This window comes from Mauremys reevesii, linkage group 1 (assembly GCF_016161935.1).
Source record: "Mauremys reevesii isolate NIE-2019 linkage group 1, ASM1616193v1, whole genome shotgun sequence".
Classification (NCBI taxonomy): domain Eukaryota; kingdom Metazoa; phylum Chordata; order Testudines; family Geoemydidae; genus Mauremys; species Mauremys reevesii.
Window position 1 is genome coordinate 332,837,362 of NC_052623.1, and position 24,227 is coordinate 332,861,588.

Consider the following 24,227-nt stretch of genomic DNA (forward strand, 5'->3'; position numbering starts at 1 on the left):
TTATTTGAAAATTTAAGTTTTCTTCTTATGACAAGAAACTTTACCAACAGCATTGAGAATGTAATAAGGTTTCAATCAAATATTGAATGCTAAATCTTTTCCAATTATTTGTTACATTAAATCAGTTAGTCTTTGTGACAGAACATTACATTAAAGGACCAGTGACATGTTCCCTTGCAAACATTTTATTACAGGTGAGAACAGGCTAGATTTTTTTCACTAACTGCTCTCTATTGTTCAACTACTCTTTAACTCTGATAAAATATCTTTGCATTTTCTTTCATACATGCACACACCTGTCTGATTCAGCTGCAAGTATATGCAAAAATATATTTTCATTGATACAACTGTGCATAATCCCTTGTTACAATAATATATCATCACTCACCTATCAATTACATAGAAGTTGTCACCATCATCACCTTGATCAATGACATGCTCCCCTCCTTCAACCAGCTTTTCAAACATAGCATCTAATACCTGAGACATCTGTTCCTATTTAAAAAAACAATAACAAAAAAACCCGTAAGATGAAAATTATGCTCTAATTTTATGGTATCACCCTCAAAAATACAAATTAACTGTTTAAATGTTCTATTTAGTCTTAAATATTGCACTGGACACAGCTCAGATGATGATAGCACACCTGAAATATATAAAAAATTCATGTTACAATAATCTGTCAATTTATCAGAAAAATAGTGAGATTTTTAGTCAGTATTTCAACTTTTAGTTCCAGCTCTTTACTTTTATTGTGTTCAGAGCACAAAGACACACCTGCAGTTTTAATGCTGCTGTTGTTCACTTTCCTAATGCAGTGCCCTGTAACAATCCTTTCCAAAACTGTCCCTTCACTTAATAATGCAAGATTACTTGATATCTGGTGTGATACCCAATATATTACTTGGCATCCCCTGCAGCCGCATAAAATACATTAACTGTTGCTTTGCTAACCAATGTGCGATGGCGTGCACGCACCCCGCACTGGATGGGGAAGTGTTAACTCCAAACTATGGGCTGAGGAAGCCGTGCCCCCACTTTTTACTGGGCATGCTCGAGGTGTAGCACTAGTATAAAGGGGAGTAGCCCCCCAGCTCAGTCTGGGCTGACCACTGGAGAGGAAGGACACATGCTGCAGACTCCAGCCCGGGAGCTGCCGAAGTCCCAGACTGTGGGAACTGGAGGTGCTGTTACCCAGGCAGACACCAAGTGGGATGCCATTTGGAAGTCAGAGCCCCTGGGAGCAGCACAACCCAAGGAAACCAGAGACCCCCAAGACGTCTAGAGTAAGTGACTGCAGGAGTCATGGTAGGAAGTAGCCCAGGGAGAGACTAGCCATTGTCTCTACAGCAGTCAGTACGTTTTGGGATGATCCCCACTGACTAAGTGGCGAGTCCACTTGCCACTACCAGGGCCCTGGGCTGGGACCCGGTAGAGCAGGGAGGGCTCAGCTACCCCTACCCAGGCTGCCACCCACCACTGGGATGCAGCCCAACCCCCACTAGGCCTCCCTGCCCTGCCGACCAGGGCAAGCCTATTGACTTTATACACTAGGCTTCACTGTCTTGAGACAGAAGACAACTTAAATGCTGGCGTGCACTCACGCTGCACTGGATGGGGACCCCCCGTCACACAATGGTAGATATATTTGTGGCAATATAGTATTTACTTGACTTCGATACGTAGCACCTGAACTAGTATGTTTCAATATTGAAATTCCCCATTTATTTATACAATAGCCATATCTTGTGTATTAGTATGTGAAGCTATACACATGTAAATATACATGAAGTTACATAATATTAGTCACATATAATTAGTTATCTATGAAGCACACTGAAGATAGATTATAACTTGCGAAGGGGAATACTAGGCACAGAGGTCCCTTGTGGGAGGACTCAGGTCCTACCACACCCCGCCCCAGGAAAAAGCAGTAGAGGTGAGTCCTCCAGGCTGCCTAGAACAGCTACAGGGAAGCAGCCAATCAGAGTCCAGCAGGCTCATATATAAAAAGGAGCTACTGGACACATTCAGTTGCTGGCTGGAGCCAGGGGAGCAGGAAGCTGTTTCTGGCTGGCTGCAGGAATTGACAGAGCAATTGCTGACAGGGACCAGGGGAGCAAGGAAGGTGCTCTTTGCTGCCTGAAGGGACTCAAGAAAGACTTAAGGGTGAAGATGAAAGTACTGGGGCTGTGGGGAAGTGGCCCCAGTAAAGGGAGGCAGCAGGCAGCTGCTACTTATAGGATCCCTTAGTTGGGACCCAGAGTAGTGGATGGGCCTGCCCCCGCCCCCACTAGGGAAGTGGCTTAAGCACTTAGAAGGGATGTAGCCCAGAGAAGGGGCTAAAGACCCAGAAGAAGGTCAGCATTTGTGGGAATTTTTGATACCCCCTGGAAAGGGAGTGAACTGAATTGTAAAGAGGGACTCAGCTGAAGAGCTGGGGTAACTGGTGAAGAGCCCCCCAGGGAGGAAGCCCTGTGGGCACTGCTCCATACCAGAAAAGGGACAAGATGAGAGAGAGCCCAGCGGGGGCTGAGAGACCGTTTGGGAAGCAAGCCCATGAGGGGCTATAACCAGGGTACTGGGATAGGCCCTGTTGCCGGTTGGACTTGTACCCCGGAAGGGGTTTGTTTTATTAGTATATAAATTGTGACTCGGCTGAAGGGCTGAATCACTGAAGATCCACCTGACGAGGAGTGTAGCCAACCGGAGGCACCGTGAGCAGTGCAAAGCTGAATAAAAAGCAGGTGTATCCACATATTCAATCGAGGACGTTCAAGAGAGGCAAGTGGACCCCACCATGTTAACTACATATACTGTAACTTCAGAAAATATGAATATTTAACTTTTTTAAAAGTATTGCACATGTCAAGACAAACACCTGTCAGGGATGGTCTAGATAATACTTAGTCCTGCCTTGAATGCAGAGGACTGGACTAGATGACCTCAAGAGCCCCCTTCCAGTCTTGTACTTCTATGAGTCTACGTCCAACATACACAGAAGCAACAGCTAAATTGAGTTTTCTTTTCCTTTTATTAATGTATATCATCTATAACACGTTCCCTTCTTCCTGTACGCATCTGTCAGGGGTTCCCAAATTATGGTATGTGTGTCACTGGTGGTGCATGACCCTGATGTTCCATCAATTCACTTCATCACAATTTTTTAAGAAGGGGACACACAATGTGAATTAATAAAGTTTGGGAACTGCTGATCTACAGGAAGGCTCTATGTGCAACCTTCCCTTTCTATAGACATCTACAGAAATACTTCTGTATTCTTCTCCCCTCTATTGATGGCCCCAAAGGTTCTATTTTTGGCCCTTCCTTCCCCCACCCCATCCCTAAGGCAAAAGCTGATCCACTCTCATGGCTTCAGTGGTGGTGATTTTTAAAATCTTGCCTCATGGGAACAAGAGACTATTCCTGCTAAAATGACCTTCTCCTCAACCTGTCCAGGCTTACATCACTGCTTCTGTCTGTTCGGACCTAACAGATACCCTGATTTTTTTCCTTAATTTAAATGACAACCTTAATTTCTCTTAACTCCTGCGCAACTGCTTCACCTCCCTTTTTCTACACCTGTGGCCTCTCAGCTGCAAGGGTCACATTCTAACCTCAGAGACTTGCATATAGCTTCCATGCATGTCAACCTGAGTTGTACATGAATATCTGAGGATATAGTTTTGCCCTTAGTGATCACATACAGTATACAAGTTAGAAAACGAGGTCTATACTGCTGACAAAATATTTCTTAGCTGTTTTAGTGTTTGGAGCCAACTTATGGGAATACATGTTTCCAAACCACTGTGAACCATTATGAAAAGGTAAATCATATGATGCCTAGATAATGTGGGGACAGAAGCAAACCTAAATGTGTGCAATGCTTCAATTGAATAGATAAACCCTGGACTTAACTAGTGCAGTCAGTGAGTAGGATGAGTAGGATTTCACACACTGGATACAACACCGTTTTAATGGAATAAGTAGGTTTATAAAGAAATGTAGCAGACTAATAAAGTGACAGTCTGAATTATGCTTTGGACACTACAACAACAAATATTTTACTTTACCACTGACATATGGAGTCAGAAGTATCAAGGGATACATTCAATTAAATCAACTCTCAAGTAGAAATATAGAAATGTACAGATGGAACTTGGGTTTCACAGTTTAAATACATTGAAGACCTCTAATTTCTAAATATCTTGCCAAGAATGTCTATGTAGACAATTTCCTTTAGATAGATGCTTTGGAACTTAACCTGTTTATTCTCTCCAAGATTCAGAAGATATTTTAAATTCAGCAACTCTATCATATTCTTCAGTTCATGCAACAGATCACACAAAGAGATTTCTGCAAACTGCACATGCACATTCAGTGTGGCATCCAGCTAGTTGCTGATGCAGTACTGATGTTTCTTCTCCCTGTCCAAGTTTCCTCCTCAATAGCTGACCCAGAGAATGAGCTCACACACATAGTATCATTGCTCTGACAACTGGTTCACACATTTGTTTTTAATTGCCTTTCACATGTGCCACCCCAATTCAACAAATGAAAGAGTGTCAACACTCTGAGCACTGGTTTTGCATAAAGCAAGGGTATTGGTACCCGCTGCGAGGTAGGTAATTATGCATGATAATTCCCATATTAAAGATAGGAACATGGAAACAGAGATTAAATGAATTGCCTGGAGGCACCATATTCTAGACAACTAGGCACAGGATGCAAATGAGAACTTAATTCCAATGCTGATTTGTGAAGTGGGGGTAATAATATTTCTCCCTCCTTCAAATGAGGTGTTGTAAAGATTAATTAATTCATGCTTGTGAGCACTCAGGACTACTGTGATGAGCACAACAGAAAAGCCCATATTCAGTGCAGCACTGGATAAGAACAAAAGAACAGCCATACTGGGACAGATCAATGGTCCATCTAGCCTAGTATCCAACCTTTGACAGCGGCCAATGCCAGGTGCTTCTGAGAGAATGAACAGAACAGGTAATCATCAAGTGATCCATCCCATCACCCATTCCAAGCTTCTGGCAATCAGAGGCTAGAGATACTTCAGAGCAAGGATTTGCATCCCTGACCATCCTTGCTAATAGCCATTGATGGATCTATCCTCCATGAACTTATCTAGTTTCTTTTTTAACCCTGTTAAAGTCTTGGCCTTCTACATCCTCTGGCAAAGAGTTCCACTGGTTGACTGTGCGTTGTGTGAAGAAATACTTCCTTTTGTTTGTTTTAAACCTGCTGCCTATTAATTTGATTTGGTGACCCCTAGTTCTTGTGGTCAAGGATTAAATAACACTTCCTTATTTACTTTCTCCACACCAGTCATGATTTTATAGACCTATATCATATCCACCCTTAGTCATCTCTTTTCCAAGTGCAAAGTCCAAGTCTTATTAATCTCTCCTCATACGGAAGCTGTTCCATACCCCAAATCATTTTTGTTGCCCTTTTCTGTACCTTTTCCAATTCCAATATATCTTTTCTTTGGGATGGGGAGACCAGATCTGCATGCAGTATTCAAGATGTGAGTGTACTATGTTATTTTCTGTCTTATTATCTATGCCTTTCCTAATGATTCCCAACATTGTTAGCTTTTTTGACTGCTGCTGCACATTGAGCAGATGTTTTCAGAGAACTATTCATGATGATTCCAAGATCTTTCTTGAGCAGTTGCAGCACACTTAGACCCCCACATTTTATATGTATAGTTGGGATTATGTTTTCCAGTGTGCATTACTTTGCATTTATCAACACTGAATGTCATCTGTCATTTTGCTGCCCAGTCACCCAGTTTTGAGAGATCCCTTTGTATAACTCTTTGCAGTCCGCTTTGGATTTAACTATTTTGACTAGTTTTGTATAATCTGCAAATTGTTCCATCTCACTGTTTACCCTTTTTTCCAGATCACTTATGAATGTTAAACAGTACTGATCACAATACAGACCCCTGGAGGGACACCACTATTTAACCGCTCTCCATTCTGAAAATTGACCCTGTGCGTCCTATCTTTTAACCAGTTACTGATCCATGAGAGGACCTTCCCTCTTATCCCAGGACAGCTTACTTTGCTTAAGAGCCTTTGGTGGGGGACCTCGTGGATGGTATGTAGTACATAAGGCATAGATGTCACACACTGAATGGTGATGATAAAAAAAAACAGAACTGCCTCATTCCCTGAGCGCTGTCCAGCCAGTGCACTAAAAACAGCATGGGCCTTGTGGGAACAATTGTATGTGACTGTGTAATTAGGACTGTCATAATGCATATATACAGACAACCCTTAATTCTGATGGCTCCTACTTTTAAGTGCTCTGTTACTAGTTTTTTTCTAATGTTTACATACATATAAAACACAATCAGATGCAGCTTTTTATTGCAATGTGTGCACATGTGCTATATGGAATGCTGTAGTTGGGGCATCCTGATAATCTATACTACAATACCAGCAGCATTACAAATATGATACATTTGATTTAAATTAGACACATTTCCTTAAGGAAAATGTTGTACTAAACATGCACATTATGCCATTTTAACAACTTTTTTAGTCACTTCATTATTTGTTATTAAAAAAAAACACAACAAAGCACAGATTCCTCACTGAAAACTATGTACATGCCAAATTTGAAGCTCTATTACAAAGTGGGTTGAGTAGGAAAAACTGCATTTGAAATAATTTAGAATTATTTAGTATATTTATATAGTATTTGTTTTCATACTTGGATAATTAATACAGCTCAGTGGAATTTCTTAGGCCATTCAAAAAATAATTACACTTTGGACTGAGAGTAAGTGTATTAATGTCAGTCAGAAAAGGAACATTTTTGAGAAAGTGACTGGCAGGGGCAGCTCTAGGAATTGCGCCGCCCCAAGCAGGGCAGCACGCCGCGGGGGGCGCTCTGGCGGTCACCGGTCCCGCGGCTCCGGTGGACCTGCTGCAGACGTGCCTGCGGGAGGTCCACCGGAGCCGCCTGCCGCCCTCCTGTGTCATGCCGCCCCAAGCGCGCGCTTGGCATGCTGGGGTCTGGAGCCGGCCCTGGTGACTGGAAACATGGGTTTCAATCATGACAGCACACTTTAGAATAATAAAAATACCCTTTTTTGATAGAGAAAGAATCATTGCCATCCTCTCACACTAAGGGATAGGGAAGAAATGAGGTTTTCCTAGCAACACATCCACAGTTGATAGTGGATTCATGCACAAAGACTCCTGGCTGACACAAAGGACTTGAATATTACCGTTCTTGTCCAAGATATTTTCTTTGTTTGAAATGTTGTGGCTAATGTACTTCACCCCAAAATCTTTGTTACAGCTGGCTTTGCAGGGGAAAGCAAAAAGACCGGTTAAATTGCAGTGAATTCACAAAGTAACTTTACTACCTATTCCAAAACAAAATGTATATGAGCATTAGCCTGGATACATAATGGGGAAAAAAAGCCTGATTATTGTCTCAGTTACACTGGTTTTACTTCACTACAACTTCAGTGGGTAGACTCTGATCTCACCCTGGGGTAAATCAAATCAGGGTCACAGACTTCAGATGGCAGCAAAGAGAGTAGCACAGTGAGTGCTACTCACTGTAGCTAGTGTCTACACTAGATTTTTTTTCTCTCAAAATTTCACACCATTGCTTCTATCAGTGGTACCAAGAGTGGGATCACAAGTGTACACCAGCTGCTGGTGGCCACACGTATTAGTATAATCTACACTTATTCTGAGCAGGGTTAGACAATACAGTGGTTAAAGTGCTGGTGGACAGTCCATTCTAGTGCTACCACTCCCGGAGCTGTACAGATACCAACCGTGGCAAATATTAAGAACAAAAATGTCTAGTGTAGACACAGTCTAACAATGCCTTCGAGCACTCTTCCTAATCTCATGACATACAAGATGTGTCTTTCTAATCACTCAAAATCTATCATTCCCTGTAATTATAACCTCATAGCACAGAACTAAGGAAACATTCAATATGTAGGTGGTTGTCATTATGACTGACAACTACTGAAAAAACATAAGGTTTATTTTTAATTCTCTATTCACACAATATGCAAATTGGCTGCATGCTGAAGTAAAATGGCTCTGACTCACTGGAAAAATAACCATTCTAACACAAATTGATTTTATACACTGGGGCAAAATTGTTTGTTTGATACAAATTAAATCATATTTGATCTCACACTGCAAGAAGAGAAGTTACCTGTTCCGTTTGGCATTGAAATATTCATGAGAACAATATCTTCAAACAGTTGTTTCAAAATGTTATGCTCTACTATACAAAATGAATAGTCTAAAACTTGGCAAAAATTATGCTGGGAGAAAGAATTTGCACAGTTGTCCAAATAAGGAGTGATCACAGAAGTCTTGATGGTGCAGTAAATACAGACTTTGAGACACAACTTTTCCAATGGCTGTTAGGCATTCCTCTTAATTTGTTAATTAGTAAATTTGGCAAGTATGCCCAGAGGGTGCACAGTTTATGCAACTTCTAAATATAAATATCCATGATACATTGGGGACCATGTGTTGTCATTTCAACTTTTTAGTGCCTTTAGGAAAAGAGAATAAAAGAATCACTTGATAGAGTCCCAAATAGCCACATTTTAGAAATTGTATTAAGACAACAATGTACAATTATAAGTACACTTAAGATTAGTCTACATTATTGTGATGACTGCCAAATTTAGTGCAGTGTTTGGATGGCATGAAGTAAATAAGGGATCAGCCACACATATACTAAATGTTGTTCTGTATTTGGTTTTTAACCACTGCCTCATTCACTAACCACTATCTATCCTTTAATGTGAATGAGGCAAGACTCCTGTGGAAAAATTAGTGTAGGATTATTAAATTACGACTGTATCTCTATGTATGTGAACAAGTGGCTGAATTAACACTGCGCAGGAAACTTAAATTCTGGCATCTCCCGCTTTTGAGTGCTTGACTTTGCAACCTTAAAACACTACATTTACATAGCTTGCGTTTTTTACTTTATATGTAAACATACATAAAATATGTCTGTGGCTCAAGCTGTCCCTGCACAATAAAACAGATACAAAATGAAACAGCAGCAACTCTCACCACAATGAACCACCACTAACTTAGAGGAGTCAGAACTTGAACAAGAAAGAAAAAAAAAACAAAAAATGCAGAGGTCTAAATTTAAAATAATACTGTATACAAGTAGGAAGTAATAATACTTCTCCCTACTTCAAAAAGAGGTACTGTGAAGAGGAATTCATTCACGTGTGCAAAGTACTGATGTACTACTGTGATGAGGACAACAGAAAAGCCATGAGGAAATTTTAAAAAAAACCAATATTCAGTCCAGCACCTGGATGAGGTGTAGTACACTAGGCATGAGTTACATACTGAATGCTGGGGATAAAAAAGTCTTGAACTGCCTCATTCACTGAACACTATCCATTCTGTGCACTGAAAGAGGCCTGGGCCCTGTACGAAAATGTTTTTTCCCAAAATTGCAGATCAACTTTTGTGATGCAACTTATACAGAAGTCAAACTAGCAATACAATGCTGTAGAGCTGTGCGATTCTCGCTTAGTAGAGCTTCTAAGCTCTTTATGCTCCCCAGAGCTCAGTTACATCCAGGAGTTTGGCTCTCACGGCAAGACAGGTTGCTACCCCCCAGCTCACAATTACCATTCATGTGTGTATGCTTATGTTCACACCTAACTGGTGTATCTGAAGGTCAATGATTCTTTTAAAATGAGTTTTACAACAAAATTGTATGTGTGTATAAGCTCAGTAACACTGTTATAGATAGTACAAACAAGAAATATACACAGGTAAACCCTATAGCATAGTAATTTTTCTATTATTAGTGACATCTCCCTAGAACAGTATATGATGCTTTTTTCAAGGTCAAGTAAAAAATTACCAGTTTTCACTCCTGGCCCTTCTAACTAGCTAATATTAGTATCACGTTTTAAGTACCATCCTGTATACACACACTGCATGAATAAAATAATGTTTTAGTTTCAATTTCCTTTGAAGTCAGGAAAATAAATATGGTATCTATCTCAAGGGGACTGTGAAGACATTTCTAATAGATAATAAACAGCCATTCAACATAACCAAACATGTACTGTATTTACTATATATTCTATATGGATTAAAAACCTAGTCAACAGGAGTCCTTGGATAGGGGCTCCTGCTTCAGATAGGAGAGTGCTTATGGAATGTGATTTGCCCTTTGGAAATGCTATTTAGTTCCTTTTTTTAAAAACACTAGAGAGCCCACTAATTTGCCACCATTTGGATACCTGTGTATCTTATTAATGTCACTTCATAGATTTGGTAACATGAGCCCTTCTGAAAGGGGAGAGAGAGAACAATGCTCTCCCCACTGCATGTCTATTCATCAAAACAGCTGGTCCCAAAGAAGCATCAGCATTTAAATTTGTAGATACAAACTCCCAATGCCTGATCCAGTGATGGTAGCACTTTTTCAACTCAAGCAGGATAGAAAGAATGGAAAGTCATGATCAGTATAAAGACAGAAAATAACTTCCATGAGTCCAAATTTACTTCCCTACTATTCATGTAAAACAAGATATCCTGGATTTAAATGCACTACCATATATGTACAGTTGCAATGGTGCTTGCACCAGCCAATCTGGAACAAGGAGCTGGGCTCCAACTTGACTATTAAGGTAGATGCCACAGGCACCAGAAGTCTTGGATGAGATGCTGGGGGTGTGAAAAAGACCACGATAAAAACCACGATAGGAAAGATGATCCAGTGATTAGGGTTCTTGCTTTGGACTCAGGAGATCTCAGTTCAATTCTGTTCCATCCCAAACTTCCTGTATGACCTTGAGCAAATCACGTGGTCTCCCTGTGCCCCAGCTCCCCAGCAAGAAAATGGGGATAACAGTAGTTCCCTACCTCACAGGGATGCTGTGAAGATAAATACATTAAAGATTGTGAGTTCCTCAGATACTATGGTGAGGGAGCCATATAAATACCAAACATTGATAATCAGTAATTCCTTTACTCCAAAAAGACTCAGTTCACACAGTTCTTTGATTCTGTTCTGTTCTTCCTTTCAACAACAATTTTACATAATCTGCTCACAAGTTAAAATGACATCCTGTCATTTACCTTTCACTCACTTTGGTCAATTTAAGATTTCAGCATCGAGTAGGATTCAGCATAACAGTGGGAGGGAAAAGAGGCACACAGAGCCAGGGTAGGGAGCAAAATGAGAAAGAGAAAATCATGGAGAGAGGTGAACAGAATGGCAGGAAGGTCTGGGGACAAAGGACAGTTTTTCTTCAGGAACTCACTAGACGATTAATGACTGCTTTTTGGAACAGCTAGTCCTGGAACCCAAAAAGGGAGAGGCAATTCTTGATTTAGTCCTAAGTGGTGCACAGGATCTGGGCCAAGAGGTGAATATAGCTGAGCAGCTTGGTAATAGTGAACATAATGTAATGAAATTAACATCCTTGTAGGGTGAGAAATACCTAAGAAATGCACCATAGTAGCATGCAGGAAGTATGGGTAATAAGCAGGAAGAACTGGAAGTGCTAATAAATAAATACAACTATGACATTGTTGGCATCACCGAAACTTGGTGGGATAATACACATGATTGGAATGTTGGTATGGATGGGTACAGCTTGCTCACGAAGGATAGGGGGAAAAGGGAGGAGGTGTTGCCTTCTATATCAAAAATGTACACACTTGGACTGAGGTGGAGATGGACATAGGAGATGGAAGTGTTGAGAGTCTCTGGGTTAGGCTAAAAGGGGTAAAAAAGAAGGGTGATGTCATTCCAGGAGTCTACTACAGGCCACCTAACCAGGTGGAAGAGGTGGATGAGGCTTTTTTTAAACAACTAAGAAAATCATCCAAAGCCCAAGATTTGGTGATGACGGGGGACTTTAACTATCCAGATATATGTTGGAAAAATAACACAGCGGGGCACAGACAATCCAATAAGTTCTTAGACTGCATTGCAGACAACTTTTTATTTCAGAAGGTTGAAAAAGCTACTAGTGGGGAAGGTGTTCTAGATTTGATTTTAACAAATAGGGAGAAACTCATTGAGAATTTGAAAGTAGAAGGCAGTTTGGGTGAAAGTGATCATGAAATCATAGTGTTCACAATTCTAAGGAAGGGTAGAAGAGAGTACAGCAAAATAGACACAATGGATTTCAGGAAGGTGGATTTTGGTAAACTCAGTGAGCTGATAGGTAAGGTCCCATGGGAATCAAAACTGAGGGGAAAAACAACTGAGGAGAGTTGGCAGTTTTTCAAAGGGACACTACTAAGGACCCAAAAGCAAGCTATTCCGCTGGGTAGGAAAGATAGAAAATGTGGCAAAAGACCACCTTGGCTTAACCACGAGATCTTGCATGATCTAAAAAATAAAAAGGAGTCATATAAAAATGGAAACTAGGACAAATTACAAAGGATGAATATAGGCAAACAACACAGGAATGCAGGGGCAAGATTAGAAAGGCAAAGGCACAAAATGAGCTCAAAATAGCTACAGGAATAAAGGGAAACAAGAAGACTTTTTATCAATACATTAGAAGCAAGAGGAAGACAAAGGACAGGGTAGGCCCACTGCTCAGTGAGGAGGGAGAAACAATAACAGGAAACTTGGAAATGGCAGAGATGCTCAATGACTTCTTTGTTTCGGTCTTCACCGAGTAGTCTGAAGGAATGCCTAACGTAGTGAATGCTAATGGGAAGGGGGTAGGTTTAGAAGATAAAATAAAAAAAGAACAAGTTAAAATCACTTAGAAAAGTTAGATGCCTGCAAGTCACCAGGGCTTGATGAAATGCATCCTAGAATACTCAAAGGAGCTAACAGAGGAGGTAGCTGAGCCTCTAGCTATTATCTTTGGAAAATCATGGGAGACGGGAGAGAGTCCAGAAGACTGGAAAAGGGCAAATATAGAGCCCACCTACAAAAAGGGAAATAAAAACAACCCAGGAAACTACAGACCACTTAGTTTAACTTCTGTGCCAGGGAAGATAATGGAGCAAGTAATTAAGAAAATCATCTGCAAACACTTGGAAGGTGGTAAGGTGATAGGGAATAGCCAGCATGGATTTGTAAAGAACAAATCATGTAAAACCAATCTGATGGCTTTCTTTGATAGGACAACGAGTCTTGTGGATAAGGGAGAAGCGGTGGATGTGGTATACCTAGGCTTTAGTAAGGCATTTGATACGGTCTCGCATGATATTCTTATCAATAAACTAGGCAAATACAACTTAGATGGGGCTACTATAAGGTGGGTGCATAACTGGCTGGATAACCATACTCAGAGAGTAGTTATTCATGGTTCCCAATCCTGCTGGAAAGGTATAACAAGTGGGATTCTGCAGGGGTCTGTTTTGGGACCGGCTCTGTTCAATATCTTCATCAACGACTTAGATATTGGCATAGAAAGTACGCTTATTACATTTGCAGATGATACCAAACTGGGAGGGATTGCAACTGCTATGGAGGATAGGGTCATAATTCAAAATGATCTGGACAAATTGGAGAAATGGTCTGAGGTAAACAGGATTAAGTTTAATAAAAACAAATGCAAAGTGCTCCACTTAGGAAGGAAAAATCAGTTTTACACATACAGAATGGGAAGAGACTGTCTAGGAAGAAGTACGGCAGAAAGGGATCTAGGGGTTATAGTGGACCACAAGCTAAATATGAGTCAACAGTGTGATGCTGTTGCAAAAAAAGCAAACGTGAGTCTGGGATGCATTAACAGGTGAGTTGTGAGCAAGACATGAGAAGTCATTCTTCTGCTCTACTCTGCGCTGGTTAGGCCTCAACTGGAGTATTGTGCCCGTTCTGGGCACCGCATTTCAATAAAGATGTAGAGAAATTGGAGAGGGATCAGAGAAGAGCAACAAGAATGATTAAAGATCTTGAGAACATGACCTATGAAGGAAGGCTGAAAGAATTGGGTTTGTTTAGTTTGGAAAAGAAAAGACTGAGAGGGGACATGATAGCAGTTTTCAGGTATCTAAAAGGGTGTCAGAAGGAGGAAGGAGAAAACTTGTTCACTTTAGCCTCTAAGGATAGAACAAGAAGCAATGGGCTTAAACTGCAGCAAGGGAGGTTTAGGTTGGACATTAGGAAAAAGTTCCTAACTGTCAGGGTGGTTAAACACTGGAATAAATTGCCTAGGGAGGTTGTGGAATCTCCATCTCTGGAGATATTTAAGAGTAGTTTAGATAAATGTCTGTCCAGGATGGTCTAGACAGTATTTGGTCCTGCCATGAGGGCAGGCGCCTGGACTCGATGACCTCTCGAGATCCCTTCCAGTCCTAGAATCTATGAATCTATTAATTTAACTTCAAAAAGTGGAACTACATAAAAATGAGGAAGCTACTTGAAGGTAACATAAAAGGAACACTCACAAGAGTGAAATGCCTAAAAGCTTCATGGAAACTTTAAAAACATTATAATAGAGGCTCAAACGAAATGTATACCCCAAATAATTTTTAAGAGGATCAAAAAAAAAAACCAGCCACCATTGGCTAAACAACAGAGTAAAAGAAACAATTAGAAGCAAAAAGACATCGCTTAAAAATTGCAACTCAAATACTACTGAGGAAAATAGAAAGGAGCATAAACTCTGGCAAGTCAAGTGTAAAAGTAGAGGTAGGCAGGCCAAAAAATAATTTGAAGGGCAACAAGCAAAACACACAAAAACTAGCAAATTGTTTTTAAATACATCAGTAGCAGGAAGCCTGCCAATCAATCAGTGGGGCCACTGTACGATCGACGCACTCAAAGAAGACAAGGTCATTGCAGAGATGCTAAATGAATTCTTTGTATCGGTCTTCACCGCAGAGGATGTGAGGGAGATCCCCATGCCTAAGCCATTCTTTTTAGGTTGAATATCTGAAGAACTGTCCCAGATTGAGGTATCAAATTGATAAATTAAACAGTAGTATGTCACCAGGAACAGACGGTATTCATCCAAAAGTTCTGAGGGAATTCAAATATGAAATTGCAGAACTAATAAATGTGGTATATAACCTATCACTTAAATCAGCTTCTGTACCAGATGACTGGAGGATAGCTAATGTGACGCCGATTTTTTTAAAAAGGCTCCTGAGGCCATCCTGGCAATTACAAGGCACATTGGTTGAAACTACAGTAAAGAAACGAATTATCAGACAAATAAATAAAACACAGTGTGTTGGGGAAAAGTCAACACAGTTTTTATAAGGGAAATCATGCCTCATCAATCTATAAGAATTCTTTGAGGGCGTCAACAAGCAAGTGGACACAGATGATCCAGTGGATATAGTAAAAGCAGCAAAGAATCCTGTGGCACCTTATAGACTAACAGACATATTGGAGCATGAGCATGCATCCGACGAAGTGGGTATTCACCCACGAAAGCTCATGCTCCAATATGTCTGTTAGTCTATAAGGTGCCACAGGACTCTTTGCTGCTTTTACAGATCCAGACTAACACGGCTACCCCTCTGATAGTGGATATAGTGTATACTGTACTTGAACTTTCAGAAAGCCTTTGACAAGATCCCACCCCAAAGGCTCAAGCAAAGTAAAGCAGTCATGGGATAAAAGAGACAGTCCTCTCATGCATCAGCAACTGGTTAAAAGATAGGAATCAAAAGATAGGAATAATCAGTTTTCACAAACATAAAGAAGTACTTCTTCACATAACACACAGTCAACCTGTGGAACTCATTGTCTTGGGATGTTATGAAGGCCAAAAGTGTAACTGGATCCAAAAAAGAATTAGATCAATTCTTGGAGGATAGGTCCAAGATGGTCAGGGATGCAATGCCATGCTCTGGGTGTCCCTAAACTCAGATTGCCAGAAGCTGAGACTGGACAACAAGGAATGATCACTCAATTAACTGTCCTGTTCTTTTCATTCCCTCTGAAGCATTTGGCACTGGGCAATATCAGAAGACAGGACAACGAATTAGATGGACCAATGGTTTGACCCAGTATGGCCATTTAATTAACTTGAGAGCCACAAACAGAGGAAGCTAACAGGAGAGTATCAGAGGCTAGACCACTCTCATCCTAGGTGGCTGACAGACTGCTTCCTTATGCCCCTATCTACAATGTGTAGGGGAAAAAAGCTGCGTGATCATGGGGGACTTCAGTGTAAATGACATGTGCTGGAGCTCTCATGGTGCCTGTACTAAAATGTCCTTGGAATTTCTAAACATTATAGCATTATATACAGTAGCTTAGGTACAAGTGATTATGGTTTGATATCAGAATCATGTTCAGATCAGTAATATACATACTTGCAGTTTTAACAGGGCCAATTTTACAAAGCTGAAAATAATTATGAGCCTAATCAGGGGAGGAAGAATTTAATCAGAAGAATGTGAATGATAATTGGAAATCATTTAGGATACCCCAAAAGCCACAGTTCCACAGTTGAGGAAGAAATCTGTGCTGGTTAAAATAAGGAACCTGGTATAGAGGAGAAATGAAGACAGCCAAAAAACCCAGATGATATAGTCTCATCACACGGTGATGATAATACTCTTTCCATTCCACTAATATCTCTGGAGGATGTTAAACAGAAGCTACTAACATCAGACATTTTTAAATCAGCAGGTCCAAATGAGTTTCATCCAAAAGTTTTAAAAGAGCTAGCTGAAGAGTTCAACGGACCATTAATGTTGTTTTTTCAATAAGTCTAGAAGCACTGGAGAAGTTCTAGGAGACTGGAAGAAAGCTAATGTTGTGTCAATTTTTAAAAAGGGTAAACACGATGAGCTGGGTAATCAGCCTGATATCTATCTATAGTTCTTGGCCCTATGTTTTAACATTTTTACCCATGATCTGGAAGAAAACGTAAAATCATCACTCAACGTTTGCAGATGACACAAAAATTGGGAGAGTGGTAAAACAATGAAGGGGACAGGTCACTGATTCAGAGTGATATGGATTCCTTAGTAAATTGTAGGCAATTGTACACATTTTAATATGGCTAAATGTAAATATCTAGGAACAAAGAATGTAGACCATATATACAGGATGGTGCACTCTATCTTGGGAAGCAGTTAATCTGAAAAAGATTTGGGGGTCATGATGGATAAGCAGCTGAACATGAACTTCCTGTGTGACGGTTGGCCAAAAGAGCTAATGTGATCCTGGGATGCATAAAGAGGGAAATCTCAAGCAGGAGCAGAGAATATTTTACCTCCGTATTTGGCACTGCTGTGACTACAGCTGGAATACTGCATCCAGATCTGGTGTCCACAATTCAAGAAAGATGCGGATAAACTGGTGAGGATTCAGAGAAAAAGCCATGAGAATGATTAACAGATTAACAGTGATTAACATGCCTTGTACTGATTGAGCTCCTTGAGACTAGCCATTTAGCTTAACAAAGAGATGGTTAAGGGGTGATCATGATTACAGTCTATATGCACTTATAAGGGGAACAAATATTTAATAAGGGGGCTCTTCAATCTAGCAGAGAAAGGTATAACATGAAAGCTGAAGCTAAACAAATTCAGACTGGAAATAAGGCATACATTTTTAACAGTGAGAGTAATTAACCATTGGCAGGGGCGGCTCTAGGAATTGCGCCGGCGCAAGCAGGGCAGCACGCCGCGGGGGGCGCTCTGGCAGTCGCCAGTCCTGCGGCTCCGGTGGACCTCCTGCAGACCTCCTCCACCGAAGCCGCGGGACCAGCGGACCCTCCGCAGGCATGCCTGCGAGAGGTCCACCGGAGACACCTGCCGCCCTCCCGCAGCACGCCGCCCCAAGCACGCGCTTGGCGCGCTGGGGTCTCGAGCTGGCCCTGACCATTGGAACAATTTACAAGGTTCATGGTGGATTCTCCCAGGGCCGCCCAGAGAATTCAGGAGGCCTGGGGCAAAGAAATTTTGGGGGCCCCTTCTATAAAAAAATTGCAATGCTATATTCACCTGGGGGCCCTTGTGGGGCCCATGGCAAATTGCCCCACTAGCTCCCCCCCACGGGCACTCCTGGAAAAATAAACCTTCCACATTTTGGCACAAACCCAGTTTTGAAAAAACTTCTTTACAAGGTATCACTGGTTCTCAGAATCAGCTAGTGCTAAAAGGCACTAAAGCTCATTAAAAGGGTTGGACAAATATTTTCCATCAAAACTTTTTCTGGATCGAAAACTAGGGGTTTTTAAAAAGCAGAAAAAAATCACGGACAATGTCTGCTTTCCTTCAAAATTTGTTGTGGTTTTTTTTATTTGAAAAGCTGAAATTAGTCTGCCAAAACCTGAACATGGTTTGAGGTTTCAGAAGTGTGTGGCCAAATATTTGCTGCTTGCTGTGTTTGATTGTTTAAAGAAACAATAAAAAAATTCTGCTTAAAAAAAAATCCAAAACTTTTGAACCACCTCAGCTTGTAACCAAACACCTGAGCCCATCCAGGCAGAGATTTTTCCAGGTTTCTGATACTCTGCTGGCTTCCTTGACTCATATCTATCTCCATAACTTTGGGTTCATTTAGGTTAGAACATAAGAACAGCCATACTGGGTCAAACCAAAGGCCATCCTGCCCAGTATCCTGTCTACCGACAATGGCCAATGCCAAGTGCCCCAGAGGGAGTAAACCTAACAGGTAATGATCAAGTGATCTCTCTCCTGCCATCCATCTCCATCCTCTGTCAAACAGAGGCTAGGGACACCATTCCTTACCCATCCTGGCTAATAGCCATTAATGGACTTAATCTCCATGTATTTATCTGTTTCCTAGAGACTGGCTCCCTCACAAGAGATGTGGTCCCTCACAAACTGGAGACAGTTACTGTGGGTTTGTCTTTAGTATAGCTTATGTACATACTCCACGAACTGAGCATTTGAGCTTGTTCCAGAATCTGGGATGAGCCTATGTTGTCAAAACTGAAATGCTCAAAATAGCACATGCATGTGAATGGACACAGGGTGCTAAAATTAAATTAATCCAGGGGTTCTCAAACTGGAGGTTAGGACCCCTCAGGGGGTCACGAGGTTATTACTGGGGGACGTGAGCTGTCAGCCTCCACCTCAAACCCCGCTTTGCCTCCAGCATTTATAATACTGTTAAATATATAAAAAAGTGTTTTCAATTTATAAGGGGGGGGGCGGGTCGCACTCAGAGGTTTGCTATGTGAAAGGGTCACCAGGACAAAAGTTTGAGAACCACTGAATTAACCCCTCTGAAGCCTCAGGGAATGCAGGGGAGAGGGGTCTCCCTTGGTAGGGTTGGGAAGGATATTGCTCTTCTCATGTGATCCCTCCCCCCAGTGGCTAATTTTAAATGAAGCTACTCTCCCCTGACATGAATCTCCCTATGGCACTGAAATTACATGTAGACTATAATTTGGCATTTGAGAAGTGAAAGGGATGGGAGCCCTAATGGAAAAGCTAACAGCTTGGCTCTTCTGCAAGCCTCAAACTGCTGAATGAGCTTTAGGGTAGGGAAGGCTGTGCCTCCCAAACAGCCTGGCTCTGCTCCCTATCCCACCCCCACTCACTTCCTGCCCCCCGACTGCCTGCCCCCCTCAGAATCCCTGACCCATCCTGGTCCTTGTCCCCTCACCGTCCCCCAGAAACCCCCACCACCACCACCCTGGGACCCCACCCCTGCTCCCTGTCTGCCCCAACCCCTATCCACCCCCCCCCCCGCGCTGAGTCCTGACAGACCCCCCGGAACACCCACAATCCAACCCCCCCCCCATTCCCTGCCCCCTGACTGCCCCACCAACCTCTGCCCCCTCCCTGTGCCCTGACTGTCCCCAGGACTCCCTGCCCCTTAGCCAACCCCCCCGGCCCCAGCCTCTTACCCCCGGCTTCCTCCTCACCCGGAGCCTCAGCGCCTCGCTGAACAGCTGCAGCATGTCTCCGGCGGGGCCTGAGCTCCGCCCTGCTCAGAGCCGCGTGGTGAGGGGGCGGTGCTGTGAGCTCCACGCCGAGCGGAGGGAGCTGAGCTCAGCCCGGAGCTCGCAGCCCCGCCCCCTCACCACACGGCTCTGAGCGGGGCGGGGCTCAGGGGCCCCGCCGGAGACACACTGTGGCGCTGTCTGAGGACGCCGCTTGACACGCTAAGGCTCCAGGAGAGGAGCGGAGGCAGGAGCCTCAGCTGTTCTCTTGGGGGCCCCTGCGGAGCCCAGGGCCCGGGGCAAATTGCCCCACTTGCCCCCCCCCTCCCCCGCCCCGGGTGGCCCTGGATTCTCCATCACTGACAATTTTTATATCAAGATTGGATGTTTTTCTGAAAGATATGATCTAGCAATTATTTTGGGGGAAGTTTTATGGCCTGTATTATACTGGAAATCAGACAGATGATTATACTTGTCCCTTCTGGCCTTAGAATCTGAATAATTGCTTTTAAATATTTCCTAAAAACAAAGGAAATTCACAGACAAAAATGTATTTAAAATAGATTAAGAGCTGAATAGATATTAATTAAATAAAAACATTATTAGCCACCAAAAACTCCCTTCTTCCCATCCACAATACCTCATCTATAATCACAAACCTTTCCTTGCATACTGTCATACAAATCTCAGAGTTACCATTTCATAGTCAGATCATCCTTCATTCACCACGTTGTTCACAATAAAACATCCATACATCTCGCCATCGAATCACAGTACAGGAAAAAATTCAGTTCAGGTATTGTTAAATGAAGTAACATTTCACTGGCGGTTTTGCAGAAAAAAAACAATAAAAATTGGTAAAAAAAAGTCTAGTTGAATAACATAGAAAGTATCACAAGGGTGGCACAGAACAGTTACAAAGTAGAGTTTAAGATACCTAAAAATTTCACATATCACAAAGCTCTTTGTCTGACCTATTTTATATAATATATGATATGAAGTTATTCAACATCAGTGTAGAAAGCTGGGAGGAGCACGCAGAATCCCATCCGATTTGGAGGGAATATCTGGCACTGGGTACAGCTGAACATGAAACAGCTTTGATCCAGAGGATGGATGCAAAGCGAGAAAGATGAAAGCAGTGTGCTGTAATCATGGACTCTAAATCAGACAACACATGGATCTGTGAAATCTGTGTTGCTCTTGAATTGGGCTAGTCAGCCACCGTGGGCAACAGGGGGGCCCCCACAGCTCCCTGCCCCCATTTTATACACACAAAACAATTAAGCGTAAACCCTATGCCCTTATAGCCCACTTGGGACTTTAAGGTTCACATGTCAAAGGCCTCTATTACCCATTTGTTTCTTATTACCCATGACAGAGCACTTTAATCCAGTCCAAGATTGTTAGCTCCCTCCCGTGACATCTGCTTATTAGCAAAACAAAAGACATTCCTTTTTCAATACCAATTGCAGCTGACTCATACGCCTAAATATGCTTGAATATTAATTAATATTCTCCTTAAGTAACCCTCTTAAGCACATAATTTACCTTTGTTCCCAGATAGCTGCAACTCTGCCTCTCAAATAACCACACATCTCCATCAAGCAGGCTTAATGATACTTCAAACATTTTTGAAGTCAACATGTGTAAGCAAGCCAAACTGGCTGGCTCCTCCCAGCACTTTCCAACACTGATTGCATAAACTAATACCTGTTTCCCCTCAGAACAATGGTAAAGTGTTATTAGAACAGCAGCAGTGATGTGCTACAAATATATATTTTAACAAGGGTCTTCACCAAAGTTGTCGCTGTAGTTGCATACCAACAGTACTTGCAGACAGAATGAGCTAATGTAACTATTCATTTGCTTTCTCATTTCATCAGAAATGCTCTTCCAGAACTTTATACAAGGAAGAGACACCAGCAGTTGGCAAAGAAACATATTAAACTACACTTTGCTGGCAGTTATACTTCGTTTCTGAAAAATGTTGGCATAATACAGTGATCACTCTGTGTAATTTAAAGTTAGGGGTGGAGTGACTGTGATGCTGGCAGATCAGGTGTCAGCTATTGCCAAGGCTGTAGGCATCATCTGAGCACTGACAAATGCATAGCTGGAATCCAGACTAGCTCACCTGTATGTTAATATTGTTCAAGATAGCTGCTGAATTTGTAAAGACATGTTTAGTTTTTAGATTTTACAAAATGCTTGCATTAATCTTACTTATGTCTGTATCCCATGATATAAGGAATAATGTACGTTTTACTTTATAACTGTCAAAAGGCCTGCTCTGAACCTGTGAACTCAGGCAGGAGGAGTGATTCCCTTACCCATCCAGGAGGACTATCAGAACTAAGCGGGCCATTGTGAGGCATCACGATACAAAGACTTTGGTAATTGTCCCTACACAAGCTATATGCAGAAGTGCAGGTCAAGAGGGAAATAAAGATGCTGACATGACTATTTTTCATCTCCTTGCTGTTTGGACTCTGGCAGGGCTGGAGCCAGGAAAAAAAGGCAGATCCCCAGGTCAAGCTGAGTTAGCCCTAAAAGACATTTAGAGCTGACAGACTATCATCTCTCTGACACCTTTTGGAACAATAGGCTGTAACTTATTTGTGTACATAGGTTGCCTGCTCTAACCTGTAAATAATTCATTTATTTTTCCTAGTTAATAAATCCTTAGTTAGTTTACTATAGGATTGGATACAAGTGTTGTCTTTGGGGTGAAATTTAAGGTACACATTGACCTGAGGTAAGTGACTGGTCTCTTGGGACTGGGAGCAATATTTTTAATATTTTGTGATCTTTGTTGTAAGTGACCATTTATCACTAAATCCAGCTTGCCCAAGTGACTTGTGTGCCCATGGGTAACTGTCTGTGACTCCATAGTCAGACTGTTATAGTACTCCAGGAATTCACATTTGTTACTGGGTTGCTGAAATATAATTACAGAACATACCACCAGTTTTGGGTGTCCAGACAGCATGACAATCTAGTGAGGGTGTAGGAATGTTTGTTTTTTGAATATTTGCAATTTAATATAATCCAATCCACTCCTAAAGTAAAATGTGCACATATAATGAGCTTAGTCATCCCTGACAGAGATAATATAATTATATCCAGGGAGGGATAAACTACATCAGCGGCATGAAAATCATCGTGACCTTCCTTGCATTTTGGTGGCAAAAGAATTTTAACAAGTAGCTCCTGGAAGACCTAGACAGCCCCCCACAGCACAGCACTGAATGTCAAGTCAAAGAGGCATATCTGGTATATTTTGACGTCAAACAGCCTAATAAATTTAATATAAAATAAGTCATACATGTAAATAAAGCTAACTGTGTAACAGAATACTTGCCCTTCAGACGTTCACCCAGTCTGTACAAACTGGCTGCAGATATCAAAGCATTATACCTCTATGCATGTAAAATTAAATGCCCAAAATCTTGGTTAACACAGAAGGAAGGTTGCCCACTGGTGCCTAGTGTCCTTCCAGAATGTGCAGATCAGCTAAACGTAAACCTCTGAACACCAGGAAAGGAAAAGTTAAAGTAATGCAAATTTAAACTTCAGAAAAAACAGGAAATAAAGTGTTAAGGTGTAGGCCATCTCCACAATGCAGCTTAAGCTCTGCCCTCTGGAGCTGGCGGTAGCCACTGGGAATGATTCAGTAAGGGGGCTGCCATAATAAGTAGACATGAGGAAGTTCTAAGATAATGTACTACTATTTGTATTGTGATCCACAGATTTGAATTTCAGTATTAATCTGTGTGTACTACAGCTGCCTTTACTGTTAGGTGTAGCTGTATTGAATGGTGAGGGGATCAGTTGGAGCAGTTCTCACTGTGATATGACAAGAGATACGTGCATACTTTGAAAGATCAACTATGCCTCATTTCAGTAAGCTGTATTTGCAGTATGTGCACAAGGGTGTCCTCTTGCCATGAGGATTGTCAGCAGTCTTGTGACAGTGGCCTCCAAGGCTTAGTGAGGGTGAGTGAAGGCAATGTCTCAAAGGAAATCCTCAGGGCAAAGGTGAAGAAGTGGTAACATTTAGCAAGTCTTGGTTGGTTTGTGTGGAATAGGCTCAGTATTTGAGAGTAGGCCAGGTGTAGTCAGCTATGCCAGACCTAAACCTCAGTTTTGCCTTAGCAAAGAGAAAGATTTACACTTTGCCCTACAGGGTTCACATGGTCTGTTCCTAAAGTGTTCTATAGTATCTGGAAGGGCAGAATGCTAGCATGTGCATTCGGAGTCAGCCAAGGCATCGTTCAGAAGGCAGAATTAAGGTTGTCATGTGGGGAAGGGAGTATACCTTAACTTTGTATTTTCTGTTTTTTTTAGAACTGATTACTAAGGG

General features: G+C 41.8%; 1 protein-coding gene across 3 annotated transcripts in view; it reads right to left on the reverse strand.

Annotated features, from left to right (window-relative positions):
- The window catches only part of PRKAR2B (protein kinase cAMP-dependent type II regulatory subunit beta), a 173,677-nt gene that overhangs the window by 13,994 nt on the left and 135,456 nt on the right, over positions 1–24,227 (reverse strand). For all 3 annotated transcript variants that reach the window (XM_039516878.1, XM_039516869.1, XM_039516887.1), the window contains exon 5: positions 389–495. In XM_039516878.1, the coding sequence (XP_039372812.1) occupies positions 389–495 (107 nt within the window). The remainder of the gene's footprint in view (positions 1–388; positions 496–24,227) is intronic.